The sequence below is a fragment of the Podarcis raffonei genome, chromosome 6, assembly GCF_027172205.1.
Source record: "Podarcis raffonei isolate rPodRaf1 chromosome 6, rPodRaf1.pri, whole genome shotgun sequence".
Lineage (NCBI taxonomy): Eukaryota > Metazoa > Chordata > Lepidosauria > Squamata > Lacertidae > Podarcis > Podarcis raffonei.
In genome coordinates this window covers 81,494,022-81,514,782 of record NC_070607.1, presented here as the reverse complement: position 1 = coordinate 81,514,782, position 20,761 = coordinate 81,494,022, and the positions used below count along the sequence as shown (strand labels likewise).

The window sequence follows — 20,761 nt, the reverse complement described above, 5'->3', positions numbered from 1 at the left end:
GCCCTTTGCTGCCCTTGATATTTTAGAGTTCGGAAGGAGATGGGGGGGGGTTCCCCCACATCTTTAAAAACAGACCCTCAACAAAGCCTTCTCTCATTCTATCACTCTTCCCATTCTTCTTCTGAATGGCATCACTTGAAAATTATACATCTATTTACAGGATTTAGTAACACATTAGGTTTGTCTTTGCCCAAGTGTAAATGTTAGGTTCCAAGTTAAATTCCATGTAAATCGCCATGCCCTCCCAGGGCATTACCTAACATTACAGGCAATCTTTACTAAAGAATATACTGATGGAATTCACATGCTGGAAAACAACCATCAATATTTAAATTACGTCAAAGGCTTTCCAGTCACTGGTGTCTCGAATTTTCTCTCTAATCTCTCTCAAAAACAAACAAGAACAAATATTTGAAAACATCATGAGCATCCGTAGATAGAACGGCAAATTTACTATATGAGTTTGCCATTATCAATCTGTCTTTTGAACCAGAATTTGAGATGTGGGATGTTCCCCCCCCCCATAGTTATACACGCTTTCAGAACTTGTTCTAAACTTTGAAAAATGAAGTGCCTAACCATTTCAAAAAAGCAACAGAGTTCTATTTCCAGCAAGGCGGCGGCGACTGCATTGGAGAAGTGTTGCTAAAATACCTTTCTAAAAAGTGGTAGGTGTCCAAAAAAACATGACTAATCTGACCTAACCTAAAGTGGTAACACCACTCAGCCGCAGCACTGAGGAAATGGCATAGGAGGGGTCTAACCAGAGGCATGCATGAAGTTGAGTTGGGGGAGGGCGAGACAGGAAGGCAGCAATCAACTCCCCAGACCAGACTGTGAGAGGCAGGGCTAAAGTGAAATCCTAGCTAGAAGCAGAGCTGTACAATCCATGCAGATGTGCTCCAATACACTCTGGGAGGGAATTTTAGTATTTACTATAGCGCACCACAAACGCAAAAGCTGTGCCACTGCCCTTTCCAAATGAATCACTTAAATGATTTTCAGGAGATGTATCACTTTAAGATGTGTCTGGGGTGGAGGTTTCTGGAGTTCCTCTTCGTACATATTAGCTTTCATTATGGGTGCAAGTTTCCGGCCAAAATTGGAAAATACAAAGTAATGGACACCTAAGGGGTGTCATTATGGCTCAAAACTATGGCTCATTTAGCCACAAATTACGATTCCAACAACGTACCAGACCATGCTATAAACTCCTAGAAGTAATTCTTTATTGTTATTAACACAACTCTTTGAGCACTCATGTGATTCACAGGTCTCTCATACGCTTTTGCTAGTTCTGCTGGGTGGGTCATGAAACTTGATCTATAATGCCACTGGCATGATCCTTAGCAGGCTCACTTTTATTAAGTCTAACCATTTCCTGTTACAGCATTCACAGGTAAAACATCTTGTACCAATGAGTTCCACAGATTAACTGTCTTTTGCATTAAAAAGTAAATTCATTTTAAATAAAGGCTTAAGCAGTCACGTTTTAAGAAGTGGTTACACCCACCCTCACCCCAAATAACACTATCCCACCATTGAGTGATTCTTAGTTAACTTTTCTTTAAAGAAAAATAAAATAAAACTGTATTAAATTCACAAACTTCTCCCCTCTTTTGCCACAAGTCTATTCAGAAGATTTTTGAAAATTAGGAACCCCCTTGCTAGATCAGACCATATCTAACTAGAGCAGGCTTCCTCAAACTTGGCCCTCCAGGAGTTTTGAGACTACAATTCCCATCATCCCTGACCACTGGTCCTGCTAGCTAGGGATCATCTGGAGGGCCGAGTTTGAGGAAGTCTGAACTAGAGTTTAGCATCTTGTCTCCCACAGAGACTTGCCAGAGGCCTTAGGACCACAAGCAGGATAACAGCCTCTGCTACTGCTGTACCCTAGCACAGTACAGTGGTACCTCAGGTTACATACGCTTCAGGTTACATACGCTTCAGGTTACAGACTCCGCTAACCCAGAAATAGTGCTTCAGGTTAAGAAATTTGCTTCAGGATGAGAACAGAAATCGTGCTCCAGCAGCATGGCGGCAGTAGGAAGCCCCATTAGCTAAAGTGGTGCTTCAGGTTAAGAACAGTTTCAGGTTAAGTACGGACCTCCGGAATGAATTAAGTACTTAACCTGAGGTACCACTGTAACTCATAAGTATACTGCCTCTGAACCTGTAGGTAGCATATAAGCATTATGATGTGTCTTATCCCCTTTCAAAGCCATCAAAGCTAGTGGTCACCACTGTAACTTGCACAGTGAATGCCATGGTTTACTTACGTGCCATTTTAAAAACTACATTTTTTTCCTTGTTTTACTGGATGGCCCCAAATTCTAGAAGAAACGATGGGAAGAAAAAGCCCACCTTTCCCCATACATAATTTGAAATCCCTCTTGAATTGACAGAAACCTCTCCTCCCCCCCCCCACCTATAAAACAAACCAAAATAGCGGTGGTGGGACTGACTTGAGATCCGTATATAATTTGGAACTGAGAAAGAAAAACGGAATTAGAGATCTAGCCTCAGAGCATAAAATGTTGACTAGCACACAAACGGGGTGAGGGAGGGGTGGGGAAGCTAAGTAGCAGGGAATATCTTTAATGATAATGTAAACATAGTTGGCTCTGCGCTGATTTATTTCATCGAGGGCAATCAGTGCCAGAACATGACAATCCTTGCTACTGTTGTTCTAGTCAAAGTACAGTAGTAGAACATTAGCTTCTCCTGTATCAGCAACGAATCCATTCATGTGACAGGAACATGCAACCAAATGCCAGACATTGAACTACAGCTCTGCCCCCTATGTGCATTCCACTCGCACACAACCACGTTTTTGTGGGACACTGTGAAATAAACAAATAAATTGCCCTTCCCTTACTCGGGACTGCTGGAGTGAGGGAAGGTGGCCTTCGACTGATCAGTGGCGCTCCCTGCCTCTGCACCGATCCTGGCCAGCTGCTGCACGCACTGCCTGCCCTCAGGCAGGTGGGCAGGCTGTGCAGCAGCCCTGAGCAATTTCCAGGATGAGTCTCTCTCTCCCCCCCCCCTTCCCGCATGGCTTCCCTTTTAAGTGGGGTGCTCCCCAATTTAAGTGATTTCACTTATGTGTGCAGAGGCTCAGACCATAACCCCTGCATAAGGGGAACGTCTGTAATTAGCAATGGCAACTGCTTGCAGAGACAACCAGGCCCAGATCAAGAATGTAATGCCCTTCCTTTGTAAATTTGCCTGTGCATGGCTGGAACATATGCAGACACTTAAGTCAATAGTGCTGCAGAAAACGCTGTCATGCTGCAGTCCCAGCAGAAGGAGCAGCTACAAAGGGACACAGGAAAAGGCAGGAGACTCCCAACCACTTTCCTCTGGAACGAGTTATGCTTCCCTGTTGTAGCTCATAGATATCGATGCAGCACAGGACAAGCCTGACAGTGCAATTCATAAGGCACTCTCCCAGGTGGAAACATGAATGCAGGGTTGTGCTCTACCAAATCTGCTGGGAGGCACAATAAATGCTAAGATAAAGTTACAATATTCACATAAAATATGATGTTTTATTATACTGACCTGATATCAAATTCATATGGACTACTGTCAATAGCTGCAATGCTCTTGACACCATTTATTTTTAAAAAATATTAACTTTGAACTATTTACTTAGGAAACAAATGTACATTCCTGTAATAATAATAATAATAATAATAATAATAATAATAATAATAATATTTATACCCCGCCCATCTGGCTGGGTTTTCCCAGCCACTCTAGACGGCTTCCAGCAGAATATTAAAATACAATGATTCATCCTGTCTTAAAAGCTTCCCCAAAAGGGCTGCCATCAGATGTCTTCTAAAAGTCCAATAGTTGTTTATTTCTTTGACATCTGCTGGGAGGGCGTTCCACTACTGAGAAGGCCCTCTGCCTGGTTCCCTGTAACTTTGCTTCTCGCAGTGAGGGAACTGCCAGAAGGCCCTCAGCGCTGGATCTCACATGTCCAGGCAGAACGATGAGGTTGGAAATGCTCCTTCAGGTATACTGGGCCGAGGCCGTTTAGGGCTTTAAAGGTCAGCACCAACACTTGGAATTGTGCCCGGAAATGTACTGGGAGCCAATGTAGGTCTTTTAGGACTGGTGTTATGTGGTCTCGGCGGCCACTCCCAGTCACCAGTCTAGCTGCCGCATTCTGGTTTAGTTGTAGTTTCCGAGTCACCTTCAAAGGTAGCCCCACATAGAGCGCATTGCAGTAGTCCAAGCGGGAGATAACCAGCGCATGCACCACTCTGGCAAGACAGTCCATGGGCAGGTAGGGTCTCAGCCTGCGTACCAGATGGAGCTGGGAGACAGCTGCCCTGGACACAGAATTGACCTGCGCCTCCATGGACATCTGTGAGTCCAAAATAAAGAAAGCACATGCATTGTTTGATACCATATTGCAGAGATTCAGCACCAAAGAAACTGGACTGTCTTGATGTACAGTGCATCCCCACATAACAGTCTCCATCCACAGAAAAATTATGAGGATTGGAACATTAGGTCACAAAGCCCACCTCAGTTCTTTCCTTTCCTTTCAGGGATCTGAAGATCTAAATTACCCTATACTGGGGAAGAAGGACAAGCCAATGTTGTACCAATATAGCACAAAACTGACATGGAGAAGTTCTGAAATTTGACTTATTTGAGTTATTCCAAAGAAAAATGTGATCCAATCCAAGACTGAGTCCAGTTTCTTCTGCTTTCCACAACAGGTCAAATAGGCCAATGGAAAAGAAAAGTAGCAATATACTTGGGGGTTTATAGCGTAGTGGCAGCTAGGGGTGGGTGGGTCTATCATTTTCGGTTTCTCAATTTTTCAATCTTAAATTCAATTCTCTATATTTCCGCATCACCCTGCATTTTTAATAACAGTCCTCATAAAAATTCATCAACATTTTAGTGCAAATTTCTCCTGATATATGTAAATTAGGTACGTTAATCTTAAATGCAAACTGAATCCAGTTTCTCCCCCATCCCTAGAGGCAGCTCAACTGTATTGCACCAAAATAGGATCTTTGAAATCTGATCGTAACATTCCTTTCTAGTGATTTCATTATGGTTCAGTCTTTGGCAGCTGAAAACATGCATTTTTATCATCTGGAGATGGGCAGCCAGTGGTCTCATAGGATCTTGGTTTCAGAACTGTCTAGAAGCTGTAGTTTTAATCAATTCTCTCTAGTTCTCCTAAGTAAAAATAATGTCCTGTCAGCCAATGTGACCTCAAAAGCAACAGAACTATCTGTGTTGTTGTTTTTTTTAAAGAGTTTAGTTATGCAGGATAATGCCTTTGCCAAAATGACAAAGCAAACTACATGCATTGCACATCAGTTGGCTAAACAGCATATCAGATGGCTGAATCTGTATTGAAGTTTTTGAGCATTTAAAAAATGTGAACGCTGGAGCAAGACATGCACACTTCTGCACCACCCCCTTCAGCCAATACAAGTGGATTCTCTCTCCAATGTTTAGTGAAGCCAGGGCAACTTCCGGTCCAGAGTTCCTGAAGAATGCTAAAAGGGGTGGGGGGAGCAGAGACAACAGTATACAATGCTGATGTGCTGCTCTTCATAAATAGAAAAAGAATGCTAGAAAGGTATTGCAGTTGTGCATATTGCCTCAAGGCTCTTTAAGGCCAGAATACAGCACACATAAATAGTTTAGCTGCAACTAGCTCCTATTCCACAACACATAGAAGCAAACAACACAAAGGCAAAAAGCCTCACTCCAGAAAACTACAAAAAAGCTTCAAGAAGAAATGAAACTTGATGTAAAGCACCAAACACACATCTGTTCTAACACATATGGAACAAAAGTCTACATTCTATTTTCTGATCTAGATGATCCCAAAGCTGCAGACCTGCACCAATGGGTAACAACCACTCCATCAATTTCTGCCTTATTTAAGCTCTACTCTCACCCTCAGGGCACAATAATTTCCACAAGCATCCTCTCTGACTTGTCTAGATTCTATTTCAGTCTGTTCTACGTAATCCTTCTGACCAGCTTTAAAACACACTGGTGAAGGACGGAAAAGGCTCCAGATATGTAATAGAGACTAATCAGCATATTGATGACAGCCAACGGCAAATCTCAGGAATATCTCTCCCAGGAGTTTAACTTACACATTTAAAAGCACTGGTGAAAGAACTAAACCTTGTGGAACACCATGCACCAAGTTCCACTGGGTTGAATGTGTGTCTCCAAATATCCAGTTTAATTGGACAATAAAACTACCAGAGACCAGCCCCCAACACCCAGACCAGAAAGGACAACTTGCCCTTTAGTATAGCATGGTCCTCTGTAGAAAAGCTGCTGAGAGATCCAGTAAGATCAGCAGGCAAGTATTCCTCCTGTAGGTATCCATGAGCAGATAATTCACCAGGGCAATCTATGTATTCTCTGCCCCAAAATGAGGTCTGATACCAGACTAAATAGTGCATCTTTCCTCAATTATTTTCAAACACATCTGAAGTTGCTCTACTACCAACTGCTCAAACAACTTCTTTAAAGACTGGACACAGGCCTATAACTGGCTAGATCGTATTTCTTAAGGAACTGGGTTTGCTTTTTTAAAGGAAGTCCAAGTCACTACTACTTTTACAAGAGAGATAGTCTTACCCTTCTTCAAAGGGGCATCTAGAATACATGATGATAATTTGCCAGTCCTGGCTGCCCAACTACTCAGTAAGTTGGAGTACGAACCTTGGGCCCTCAAGATGTTGCTGGATTCCAACACCTATCAGCCTCAAGTCAGCAAGGTCAGTGGTCAGGGTGATGGATGCTATAGTTCAACAACATCGGGAGAGCCAGATTCACTCTTCCTGCTGAGCAAGTAACTGTTGTCTTCCATTTTCTGATTATTTCCTTTCAGTGAACACCAGAGCCTATGAAACACCAAGTGAGTGAAAAATCTGAATATTTACAGGAGAGGAGGCTACCTCTCTGTAGTTCCCAGCTACACACCTCCAGTTGCCACCTCTCCAGAGTAACTGAGAAGAGGAAGAGAAGGAAACTTAGGTCTCCCATTTGCTATCCTAGGAAACTGCAACTTACTGCTGGATTCCTCCTTGTCCTACACAACTGCAATGGGGCAGAAGTTGGGGGGGGGGTATCGTGGGAACTGAGATATGGGTCTGGAAGGTAGCTAGCAGCAGGGCCACACAGATATGAGGTATTCCAACCCTAAAATGTTACCTGATGTAGCATGCCAGTTACAGCTTTCAGTGAGAGTCAGCCATGATCAAGATGACTCAGAAATATCTATTATGTATTCGACAGCAGAAGTTGTTAAAAGCTCCTCTGTAGATTGCACACAAGGACCCCTAACCCTTACTTCTCTTTCCTGGAGGTTTCCAGCATTGCTCAATATTGCTTCTGTTAGCCTCCTGTTTTTCATGCACACCAGAGGCAGCTTCTCTGACAGTTTTCCAGTGACCCGATAAGAGACATCAACAAGCTTCTGTTGGCAAGTAGCCAGATCTTTGAGAGTGTCATATGTGCAGTGACAGCAGCAGTGAGACAGCAAAAGGGGCATGGGCTCAGGTGATGCATACCTGCATTTATTAGCTACAGGGCTACCACTTTTTAATCTAGAAAATGGGCAGTCTAATTACATCAACTAAGGCAAAACTGGGAGTACATGCAACCATATATAAGCAAGTGGTGGTTTTTTTTACATACCCTTATTAGCCAAAGCACAACTTCAAACTAAGTTTGGGTTTGTTTGTTTTTGGCATACAATGTTTGTGTAATTCAAAAACCTTCATGTGCTGCCTTAAGAAGCCCTTCCTCCCAAAACACAAAGATATTTTTCGAACTGATGACACCAGGGATTTCATTCAGACAGACTGAAACATGGATAACAAGCATCTACTTATTATGGGCAGAGCTCCAAAATATGAACAACTTTGAAAAACAGCTCTGAAAAACTTTTTCATATTCTCCAGTGTGCTACCCTTGCCGTTGTGGTGGCACGGGGTTGCCGTTCCGTGATCGGACTTACGCTACTTGTTGAACGGTTCATTTGTTCAGTCTGTATAATGTTTACTGTACATGTAACTTGTTAAGATAGAGTTGTACATTTATCCACTCCATGTTTACAGTATCTCCAGGGTTTGTCTTGCACATGGCATTTTAGTATGCTTGTTGTTTCAATGGTTATAATTCTATCTCTATTCTAGCTATTATTCTAGTAAATTTGGTTTATACCTAAAAGCCAGTTTGTGGTGGCGTTGTTTTGTTGCATTATTATCATACTTTGTGTATATATTTCAGAAAATTAAACAGGATTTTAAAGCAGACATATTGCTTTAAAGTTCAAAGTGAAAATAACCCTCAAAAAGTTCACCTTTCTACAACTCTTTCAAATGTATTTGTAGGAAATACATTATATTTTAAACTATGAGATCTGTCTACAATTCTTTTCTGTTTAAAGAAGATGGCAGAGCTTTTAAGAGCACGGCAAAATGAGTCATTAGCAAGAAACAGAACAAAACCACATTCACCTACAAACAACCTGAATATGAAGTCATCTCACCACAGAGATGACCTGGCAACAGTTTACTGTGCTCTAACAAAATCCAGGATAGACTGCTGCAGTGAATTATACATGGGTCTATCTCTGAAAAGTGTTTGTACTTTCAACAAATTTGGCAGCCAACCTTTTAACCAGCACTGGCTGCTACGAAAACGTTACTCCACTGGTTAAAGATTTGTCAATGGCTTCTGTGTTGTTTCTGAACTCAAGTCAAAGAAATGGTTGCAATATTTATAGTGCTAAACAGCTTGAACCACAGTACACAAAGACCATCTTCTGCCACATGAACCTGATTTGACAAATTATGTCAGCTTCTGGGGACCCTTCTCTTCAGAAATTAGGGAGATGACTATTAGAGAGATGGGCTTTTATGAAATTCGACATGCTTGCTTCTTGCCTTCATTGCTCTCTTTTGGGAGCCAGGGAGTAGTCTGGCCTATTCTCCCGTACTTTTAGGAGTCCTCTTTTTTACTGCTCTTCTGGTCTAATGAATTTATCGAAATTTATAAATTTTGTTTAATTTCTATTAGGTTTTATCTTCATAAGGGCTTTCTTTAGATGAAAGGTGGGATAAAAAATTGTAAATAAATAGATAATAGTTTCTTGGGTTGCCTTTGCAATGCCTGCACACAACTTGGAATGGAAAGAGACTAATCTGGTGATTAAGAAATGGAGGTGTGTAAGGTACATAACTCAAGATTACTTGGGTAAGTGATATGAGCCATCCTTTTGTGGTCAAAATAGAGGTTGTATCCCAATGTCTCAGGTTCATGAACTGCTGCGGACTTGAATTCTAGCAGCGGTATGATGGACCGAATAATCATTTTGTCGGCACTTAAGATTTAAGTGGGAGGTGCATTTGAGACCACAAATTGCAATTCTAAACAGGGCTCCATGTCTCTAAAAGTGATTCTCCACCCACTGCCAAAAAGCATCAATTCCAGGGAAGAAAGAAGCACATAGCAACATTCCACAACACCCTGTTAGCAGTTAACAATTTCATTGTTTGATTCCACTGTATGCAAACCACTCTGGGAGCCCTTTTTTGGCTGAAGATTGGGTTGAATGCAATAAATAAATAAATAAATAAATAAATAAATAAATAAATAAATAAATAAATAGAGTAACACCAGATGAATGGGATAACTGTAATACGTTATTTCAACAGGCACCCCCCCTCTTCCAATGCATCACAGAACTTTGACACTTACTTTTTTAAATGAAGGTGTAGCTACTGAGCCAAACAGCTTCTGCACAGTGTAGGGAAAGATGGCGTGAGCCTTCTCCGCCTCGAGGACTTGTTTTTCTAGGAAAGAGACATGGTGTCCTGCCATTTTCACAAATGCCTAGAAATGCCAGAAGAGAATAATAATAATAATAATAATAATAATAATAATAATAATAATTTAAACCCCGCCCATCTGGCTGGGTTTCCCCAGCCGCTCTGGGCAGCTTCCAACAAAAGATTAAAATACAATGGTCTGTTAAACATTAAAAGCTTCCCTAAACAAAAATAAAGCTAAACAGTCTCTTTTTTAACTTGGTTTCAGTGCTGCCCCAGTTTTATATCCCAGCTTTAAGAACATCTGTCCAGGGTCCCTGCTTCCTCCAATAACTCAGAGTAGTTTTTTGTGAGCAACGGTCATGCTAAATCAATGCACGACATGTGAAAAGAAGAGGGCTGTACCAATTCTCCTCCTAGTCCAAGCAAAATTACTATGTATACAACAGAAAATAATATTTAGAATTTATTGGACTCCACTACATCTGTACATAAAAGGATTGTCAAAAACAGCATTTTCTTGGAGATGTAATAAGGATAGTGCTTCTTTAAAATACATGTTTTTACAATGTCCTATACTTACTAGGTTTTGGACGAAAGTAGTGGATTATGTAAACAGGAGTGTATGAAAAAAGCTAAAATGTTCAGAGGATAATATTCTTTTGAACTACATACCTACTATATGGAATTTGACAACTGGACATCAATAAAAATAAAAGTATCTTACAGCATATCTAAAAGCATAATAAAAACATCAAGCATTAAAAACCTCCTGATTCTCCTTGACATCTGATGGGAGGGCGTTTCACAGCGAGGGTGCCACTGCCGAGAAGGCCCTCTGTCTGGCTCCAAGTAACTTCGCTGCTCACAGTGAGGGAACCAGCAGAAGAGCCTTGGAGGAGGGCCTCAGTGTCCGGGCTGAGCAATTAATGAATTCATCAATGAATTCCCTGTGCCCTTACTATGGCCAAAAGACTGATATTGCTGCACTAGAAAGATAAATGTGCAGATCCATTTATTCAAAGGACTGAAGACCTGACTACACTTGCCACCTATGAGTGGATTGCTTACAGATGTAGACTTTTGCATGGGCACTTTCAAATGCTTTAATTAACTATGCAAATCTAATAGAATATAATAAGAAATGCAAATAGGTTCCTTCAACTATCATACACATAAATAATGCTAACTTTCCAAACTCAATTGTGCTAGGAAGAATTTCCATCAGTGCACACAGAGGTTGGGTTTGAAATTTAAGAATTTACAGTCCTGATAACACAAAGACTTCTGAGTCACTTAAAGTGATATTAAACAATGCCATATGTATATTGCCATGTTTTGCTGCAGAAGCAGACTTCCTCACAGCCATTACAAGAAGGTGGCTTGTTAAAAAGAGAATATAATTCTGTTAAGTCACACAACCTTCCCTCACATAAACATCCGGCATTCACAACACACATGCACTGTGGAAGAGAGAAGCAAGCAAATTTGCCAACTAATAGAGTAAAAGAAGACATATGAATGTTTGTGTGTATGCAATACCTTTATCAGTATTCATTTATATTCACACACACAATCCTCATAATACATATATGCACACATTCCCATCTCTCAACAAAACCATTCACATGCAACTACAGTGGTACCTCAGGTTAAGTACTTAATTCGTTCCGGAGGTCTGTTCTTAACCTGAAGCACCAGTTTAGCTAATGGGGCCTCCTGCTGCTGCTGCACCACCGGAGCACAATTACTGTCCTCATCCTGAAGCAAAGTTCTTAACCCAAGGTACTATTTCTGGGTTAGCAGAGTCTGTAACCTGAAGTGCATGTAACCTGAAGCATATGTAACCCGAGGTACCACTGTATCACATACATAGAACATTCACATTTTCAGTCTATCAGTTGACTTCAGGATTGGTTCAGCACAGAAGGCATCAGGTAGCACAAATTAACTGTACACTCCTCAAAGTGCCCTTAGGCCCTGTATGTAAATTCTAACACTTCTGATTAGTTAGAATATTTATAAATGTCCCATGGATGAATCAATGGCCTAAGACGTCTCATTTCAATCTACTGAACCCAGAGTTCTTGTAGCCAATAGCTATGAAGATTTCAAAGACTGCAGATTGTATTTACCTGAGTTTTTATTACCTAGTTTGTTTGTTTTTTTTGGGGGGGGGAGGCTGACAAAAGCATTATATTACTGCAACTCTGCATATTCTAGACTTCAGTTTGATGCTTCACTGACCTCTTCACAGCATTCAAAAAACATGCAACAAGAATTAAAAGCTTCATCATATCAATTCTGCAGAGAGCTGAATAATGTTTTCATGTTTCTAGCCATCAGCACCAGATTTCTAGGCTCACTTTTAAATCTTCAACACAAACGCAGAAAAGAACTTTCACATGCATAATCTTAGGGACAATTACTTGATGTGATAACAAACCTCTAGCTTATCCACTTTGGTATAGATGCTGTTCATTTCTATCACCTTGGCTTTAATTAGTGGAATTGCCTCATCCAAGAGTTGGGATGTATTGCTTCTAATCTGTATAGACAAAGGGGGAAAATCTGTATTAGAAAGCACTAACAATAAATACCAAACATATTTCACTCACTATTTAGAAACTGAAGTACTATTACTGTGTTTTATTTATTATATCAGTACTGTGCACTTTCCTTAAGAAAGTTAGCTTATACGTATAGATCTCCTGATGGCCTCCCATTCAGTCCACGCCTACATATCCTCAATGATGCTACAATATCAAGTGCTCTGTTATGAATTGAGAACCATGAAAATATTCTCCAGATGTTGCTGCACTACATCTCCTGTTACTTGATGGGAGTTCAACAACGTCGGGGGGACCACTGGTTCCCTACCTTTGCTTTTGAATCTGGGCACATGCATTTGCAACAAAAAACACATGTTTTCACACAACAATATAGCTATTTGGCTTTCCGTTCACCCTTGTAGGAGAATGAATGCCATGTGTATCAAGTGACCATTGGGCATTCTCTAACTGACAATTAGTTGCCTTCAAAGCTATCCAGTAAAGACTCTGCATAATGTTAAGATTACATATTCTTTACTATAGCACTGCGGAACCTGAAGCGCTCCAGATGTTGTCAGACTCCAGCTTCCATCCGTTCCACCTAGCATGGCCAATGGTCAGGGACAGTGGACGTTGTAGTCATACAACATCTGGAGGGCCTCCCATTTCCCACCCTGCTTTACACCAACAAAAGATGAAGCAGACAAAGGTGGTATCATCACCATTCGACATCCCTTTGACCCAGGTCTTTGTTGTCCAAACATTTACAAAAGCAACAGAGCATTTCATGGACTAAACAAAGTTATCATGGCATAAACCATGGATAGGCAAACTAAGGCCCAGGGGCTGGATCCGGCCCAATCACCTTCTAAATCCAGCCCACGGACAGTCCAGGAATCAGCATGTTTCTACATGAGTAGATTGTGTCCTTTTATTTAAAATGCATCTCTGGGTTATTTGTGGGGCATAGGAATTAGTTCATTCCCCCCCAAAAAATAAATATAGTCCAGCCCCCCACAAGGTCTGAGGGACAGTGGACTGGCCCCCTGCTGAAAAGGTTTGCTGACCCCTGGCATAAACTCTAATCCATGGAATCTTATGCTATAATAAAAATGTTAGTATTTGAGGTGCTTCAGAACTCTGTTGTTTTTGCAGCAGCAAACAAGCATGGCTAATTCTCTGGAAATATTTAAAAATCATTGGTTCAAGGACAAGGAAACGGAGCAGAGGTTAGAAACTGACCCTTAATTTACCAAAGATAAGCAAGCGAAGGTTGCTTGCTAATGTTGAAAGAAGCAACCTCAAAAGGCCTTTTGCAAAGCCAACGTAAGTACATTGAAAAGAAATGCAGTTTGAAATGTAGACAAAACAAGGAGATATTAATCTTCAGAAGAACACTAAAGGTAAGCCCTATAAGGTTAAAACAGGCATCTTCCTCCAGATGCAGAAATATATAAGAATCAAAGTGAAGCCTTAGATTAGCAGTATCCGGAGGTCCAGCGGTCCGCCAACCCCGTGGCCAGAGGGGAAAAACAATTCCAGAGACTTCTTGGTCAGAGAAAAGAGATTTATTGAGATCTGCGCAGAGGCAGCCAGTGGAGTCCTCTCCAAAGACTGGCTACCACGATACAAATAAACAAGCATTTTTATACCTGAGAGCATGTCCATCTCCCCAATTCCCTCCAATCAGCTGGCAAGGTTAAGCTTATTTCCTTATATGGCATATGGCTATATGGTTAGCTAAACGCCCCTCCTTCCCTTGTTCGTGTGTTCTTCTCTTGCGTTACTGCAGCAGAGAGCATGTGCAGAAAGCAACTGCAGTTTCTGCTTAGCTGAGAGAAAAAAAAGGAAATGGGCCTCCCTGCTAGCCCTCAGAAAGAGGAAGTTGGCCGCCTCCCTGCTAGCCGGCAGAAAGAGGAAGTTGGCCGCCTCCCTGCTAGCCGGCAGAAAGAGGAAGTGGGCCTCTTCCAAATTCAGCAAAGCAGGATAGTAAGCAATTTTAACAGAGCAATTTAGAAAAGCAATTTATCAAAGCAGAGCAATTTACTTTAGAAAACAATTTATCAGAGCAATTTACTTAAATATAAAATACAGGGAATACCTTCCCTGTCCCTTCAAAAGAATGATAGAATTATACTGTTGGAAGGGACCACGAGGATCATCTAGTTCAAGCCCCTGCAATACAGAAATCTGTTCCTCAAGAAATAGAACACCTTTTTGCCAGAGATTCGCAGGTTGAATTAAGAACCATACCAACAAAGAAACCAACATAGAAATATGCAGCAAGCCCTTATTTACTCCTCACCCTTGCACCCCCTTTGCTAAAAAAGAAATTCCATTCTATCCTCCCCTCTTAGATAAAGAGAGAGTGTTGTGAACTCTGATGGGATCTTTTCTTCTCTCCTCTCCTCCCTTCCCCCATGGCAGGTTCTTGAAAAATAACATAATCCCTTTTCCCCAGGAGTACCCAAAACAAACTGAGCAAGGTAGAATCATAGAATCATAGAGTTGGAAGAGACCACAAGGGCCATTGCCGTAGGTCCTCCTAACTATCCCAATTGGTATTGGCTGGGTGGGTGAGAAGAGAGCACAGGGTTCTGTGTTTATCAGGGAAACAAACAGTATGAAGAAGTTGCCACTACTACATGAGGGAGAATGCCTTTGATTTTTTTTTATAAAAAGGAGGTGATCTGTCACTTCAAAATACTTTTAGAAAAACATATTTTTGTTTCTTCTTGCCCACATTATTTTTGTCCCACTGATCTGACACAGGATGAGAGAAGGCAGTAAAGTCTTTGTGTGTGCTGGTGCATGTGTCTGCCTGTGTTGAGACTGAATGACGGTTCTATTTTCCCTTTCCTCTTTTGTGTCTACACATTTCCCGCAGTGAGCCTCAAGCTTGCACACACTGCCCTTCCCAGCCAGCACAGCTGCAACAATTACTCTGGACATTTTCACTTCTGTTTTAGACCAACCAGTTCGCTGTGACATTCACACTCAGGCAAACTGTAGTACAGTGGAACCTCGGGTTACGTACCGTCCCCCTTACAAATGCTTCGGGTAACGAGCTCCGCTAACCCGGAAGTAGATGTCCCTAGTTGCGAACTTTGCCCCGGGATGCGAGCGGAAGTCGTGTGCCAGAGATGCAGCAGCAGCAGCGCCTCATGTTAAGAACGGTTTTGGCTTAAGAACGGACCTCCTGAACGAATTAAGTTCGTAACCAGAGGTACTACTGTAGTCTTAATTACGGTTGGTGGAAACAAGTCAACTTCAAAAACACAAGACTGGCTCACATGTAACACTAAAAGAGCCTTCACAGATCCAGCGGCCTCCTGACGTTTTGGTCTACAGATCCCAGTTGGCGAACCCTATGCTGAACCATCAGAAGGGAACCAAAATAAACGAAAGCGAAGATGTAGACATCCCAAAACATGACTGATGGATGACCAGATGGGCTTAGGTATAAAACAACCTAGTGTGCCATTCTATATCTAAACCCTTCTGCTTCGTAGATTAAATGAAATAAGTCTCACCAGGTTTACTATGTTCAGCAAATCTAGCTTCCCTGGGCTAGAAATCATTACATCAGTAGGCTGTTTTTTAAAACCCTCAAAACATGAGACTTTGCTGATTAGTTCTGTTTCACACACCCTGCTGATCAAGGCTCTCACATCTACAAATACGTGAATTTGATAAAAATGTATGGCCGTGTAAAGAAAATCTGATGTCATACATGTCTAATGTGATGGATCTCATTTTATATATTTATATAACCAGCACTCTCAGTTCAGCCACATCTTTGCCCAAAGATTGTTTGAAGTTAGGATTCTCATAAATCATAGGAACCAACAAATTTATGCAAATATATAAAGAATCATTGAGCCCAATAACTGTAACAACTAAACATACCCAGAGAAGCAGGATACCGAAAGCAGCGAAACAAATTAATGTAGAATGTTTTATTGACTCACTAATTAAAACGATGCATCCATTTCTTCATGACAACAAACAGAAGACTATAAATTCCTTGGTTTGTTTTTATGTGCAAAATTTGGAATGAATCTGAAAGATGACATGAAATTTTATTGGATACTATTTCATACACTGCTGAAAGGAAGCTGCCACTACAGGTATTTAGCACTGCCAAGCACAAATTCAGCAAACTAAGCATAATGCTTTGATGCTGCCATAGCAGGTCAATAATTTGTACACAGCCTAATTATTCATACTTCAGATTCTCTAAAAATGTTTTCATGGGTAGAGCAAAGATGAAGCAAGCAAACAAACCCCCATTGAAGAAAGGGATTTGGGGGGGGGGTCCTCGAGGGAGCACTCAGTTTATTGAACCAACTTAAGTGATTTTTGAAAGTTTTAAATAGCTGAAATGCCAATAAAATGAAGTGTACCTCAAAACTCAGTAGAGGCAAAAGTTTCAATTGAACTTTCCCTATAGGGAAAATGAAAAAAGAAGTGGCTATTCCTTCAGTGGCCCTGAAACTTGCAAAAATATTACAGAGCCACAAACTTTAACCATTTTGTTTGAACAGTTCCAAGCTTGAAACCTAAAGCACTATAATAAGATTGATCAGAATAAACCTTTGGCCACTTGCAGAATTGAATCAATTTTCCGCATTCATTGCAATATTAAATCAGTAACAGGGGAGTAAGCAACATTGCCCCTGTTCCAGCTATTATGAGCAACATAACTTTAAAGTCCCAAGAATAGTGGTTTGCGCAATTCCAAGCACTGGTACTTACCTTTAAAGGCAGCCCTACATGGCTTGGGACCTGGATAATGCTTTCACCTACATCAACCAGCCTGTACACTAAAATCTTCCCCAAAGGCCTTCCTCTGGGTGCTGCCGCCACCATTTGAAGCAAATGAGAGAGGGCCCTTTTAGTTGTGATGAGTCGCTTGCAGAGCCCTCTCCCTATGGAGGTTTGCCTGGTAAGACTGCAGATGTTGTTTAGATTCCCAGGCTTTTAACCTCCACTGTAATTTTCTCCTGCTACAATAGTCAGTGTTGCCTTCTACTGTTTTTGCTTGTTACTGTTAAGCAAAATTTTGAAATGAAGGCAGTGTAAAAATGCTGTCTGCATGTGATAGTGTTGAAAACAATGGCAAAACTGCACTGGAAACCAAAAATCATATTTAAAAAGAAGCAGGATTTTAATTTACTCACCTATGGAGGGTTGTTTTGTTTCTTCAAATCACACAACTGTTTTCCAGCTTATGTAAACATTTAGACTAGTATCACAACCCTATCCATGATTACTCAAAAGTATCCTCCATTCAATTCAGTGAGGCTTACTTCCAGGTAAGTGGGAAATAAGGATTTTGTGAGCTGCAACTGTCACAGGGAATTTAGATGTGGCAGAAGCCAGATACAGTGGTACCTTGGGTTAAGTACTTAATTTGTTCTGGAGGTCCGTTCTTAACCTGAAATTGTTCTTAACCTGAAGCACCACTTTAGCTAATGGGGCCTTCTGCTGCCGCCGCGCCGCTAAAACACGATTTCTGTTCTCATCCTGAAGCAAAGTTCTTAACCTGAAGCACTATTTCTGGGTTAGCGGAGTCTGTAACCTGAAGCGTATGTAACCTGAAGCGTATGTAACCCGAGGTACCACTGTATCAATAGTTAAACAGAAGGCTAACTGTTTCAGCATACAGCGGTACCTCTGGTTGCGTACTTAATTCGTTCTGGAAGTCCGTTCTTAACCTGAAACCGTTCTTAACCTGAGGTACCACTTTAGCTAATGGGGCCTCTTGCTGCTGCCGGGCCGCCACGCGATTTCTGTTCTCATCTTGAGGTAAAGTTCTTAACCCGAGGTACTACTTCCAGGTTAGTGGAGTCTGTAACCCGAAGTGTTTGTAACCCGAGGTACCACTGTACTAATTATGTTACAAAAATATTTGATGTCTTTCTTGGGAAGAGCTGCTGCAGCACTGCTGCTTTGGGTGGGTTCGAGACATGTCATAATTTTCTTCATTTGCACTTGCCTAACTAATTCCTACTAAAAAGGGGCCAAGTTGGGCTGCTGTGACAACATACAGCAATTCCACTTCTCCTAAGCATTTCCAATCGCACTGCATATACAGCAGTGGTGAGGAAAGATGCTGATAACATTCTTATCAATTGCAGCTTATCACTATTTTGTTGTCTCAAATGAGTTTGCACCTTGTGGCAACCAGATGACTGCATTATTATCAAAGCTATTATTCAGCCACCCCACCCCAAGTCTTAAACCATCAACTGGGGTGACGCCAATCATCGTGACAGGTCAGCATGGAACCTCCTGAGAAATGCGCTTTGCAACCCCACCAAATAATAAGGGCAGCAGTGCTAACAAGCAACTTTTCCCAAAATGACCTTTGGGTACCTGTCGTACTGAATGCCACCGGACTTTAACCCCTCTGGAAATCTAGAAGAGGGAACATACAGAATGTGTGTGTGTGTGTGTGTGTGTGTGTGTGGAGATGAACCTGTCAGAGTGCTTAAACAACAAAAGCCAGAAGGGCATGGGGATGATCTAGGTTCCTCGATGTGTGTGTGTGTGTGTTGTAAGGAGCACATTAAATTTACAAGCGGAGAGCACTAGTCTAGGCCCTTAAATATTAGTGCGCCAGAGTGCCACCTTGTGGCTAAACCATCACTGTAATAAAAAACCATTTCAGGGAAGGTTGTAATCAAGATGGCTGCCTCGGGAAGAGAGAGAGAGAGAGAGAGAGAGAGAGAGAGAGAGAGAGAGAGCGTGTTCCCTCCCTCCCGTCACCACAGCTGCCTGCTGCCTTGCCTGAGCTGCCAGCATGGCTTCTGAAACACTCACAAGATGGCCTCCACAGGAGCCAAACAGAGACAACAGTTACAGTGTTCAAGGTCTACAGAGGTGGAGCTAAGTACATACCAGATCAGTCATGCCACAGAACTCATCCAGTCTTATTAACATCTCTTCTATAGACTCCTCTATTTCTTTCACCTGGAAACAAACAAACAATCTTAAGGAAGTTGCATCTATGAAAGAGCAAGGCGATCGCCTTCCAAGAATAGACATTAGCACGGTCTGCATTTCAATAAAGTTCAGCAATGCCACTCAGTTATTAAAAATAAACGCTGGTAATCAAATAAATTAATCATTTGCCATTTAGCAATTAAGTGTCACGCACAGGCACGCAGGCACAAAATCAAGGTTTTTCAAGAAATAGGCTACATTTTCAAAAGGGATCGCCTCTGAAGTTTCAAGACTACCCATGGCAATTCTCAAGCATACGATACCTTCAAATTTTGAGTATTTCCTGCTTGGACAGTCTGCACAAATTATAGTTGGTACGTTGCTGAGACATAGGTCTACTGTCTGAGAACAGATCAATTTTTAAAAATGGAAATCACATTTAAGTTGATGGTGCTGTTAAAGAACCCAAATTATTTCTCCATTTTACAGTGATCACTCTTGAGAGCAATTTTAGACAAATACAAATCTTAGTTGAGTTTTTAAACTTGGATGTTCACTTCTTTCAGAGTGGGATTTCCAAGGAAGTATTTCTATTGTATAGTTAGCAAAAGCAACAGAAACTCTTGGGATAGCATGTTGTGGAAAGGAAAATAAGTGAGGAGGTTTGGCCACTCACAACATCTATCTTCTCTCTTTTGTGCTGATGGAAGTTTAGAACTTCTGTGTATACTTATAGAATGGCGACATTTTCTCTAAAATTGCTGTTTGGAAGACAATTTCAGAGTTAACAGTCTCAGCAGCCAATCATTCACACTCGTAAAAGTTTGACAACTTTAAAAATTGAACAGGTTACTTAGGGTCTTGAAGTGAATACAGTCATACCTCGGGGGTTGAAGTTGCTTCAGGTTGAGTGTTTTCGGGTTGCACTCCGCGGTGACCCGGAAGTAACAGAATGTGTTACTTCCGGGTTTCGCTGCTCGCGCATGCGCAGACGGTCAAAACGACATCACGCGCATGCGCAGAAGCAGCGAATTGCGACCCGCGCATGCGCAGACACGGGTTGCGTTTGCTTCAGGATACGAACAGGGCTCCGGAATGGATCCCATTCGTATCCAGAGGTACCACTGTATAAAGAGAGAATCCTGGTGAAAACTAGTTTTCTCTACCCACCTCTGGATCATCTTAGGACTGGTGTAGACAACCTGGGATACAACCTCAGATTTATAGCCCACCCCACTCAGGGTCGGCAAGTAAACCAAAACGTAATGAACGTAATTTAATGATTTTTTCATAGCATTTCTCAACTTAACCCATAAATAATATGGCCTGAGTCTTAACCATAGTTGACCAAGGCTAGTAGCTTTGTCACAAACTGCCCTCTTGCCAGCATAGATACCTTGCCTTAAC

General features: G+C 41.5%; 1 protein-coding gene across 3 annotated transcripts in view; it reads right to left on the bottom strand.

The window, feature by feature from the left end:
• BCAS4 (breast carcinoma amplified sequence 4) overlaps nt 1-20,761 on the bottom strand; it is a 46,465-nt gene that overhangs the window by 17,735 nt on the left and 7,969 nt on the right. For all 3 annotated transcript variants that reach the window (XM_053394262.1, XM_053394264.1, XM_053394265.1), the window contains exons 2-4: nt 19,310-19,381; nt 12,298-12,399; nt 9,781-9,915 (exon numbers count right to left, since the gene is read on the bottom strand). In XM_053394262.1, the coding sequence (XP_053250237.1) occupies nt 9,781-9,915; nt 12,298-12,399; nt 19,310-19,381 (309 nt within the window). The remainder of the gene's footprint in view (nt 1-9,780; nt 9,916-12,297; nt 12,400-19,309; nt 19,382-20,761) is intronic.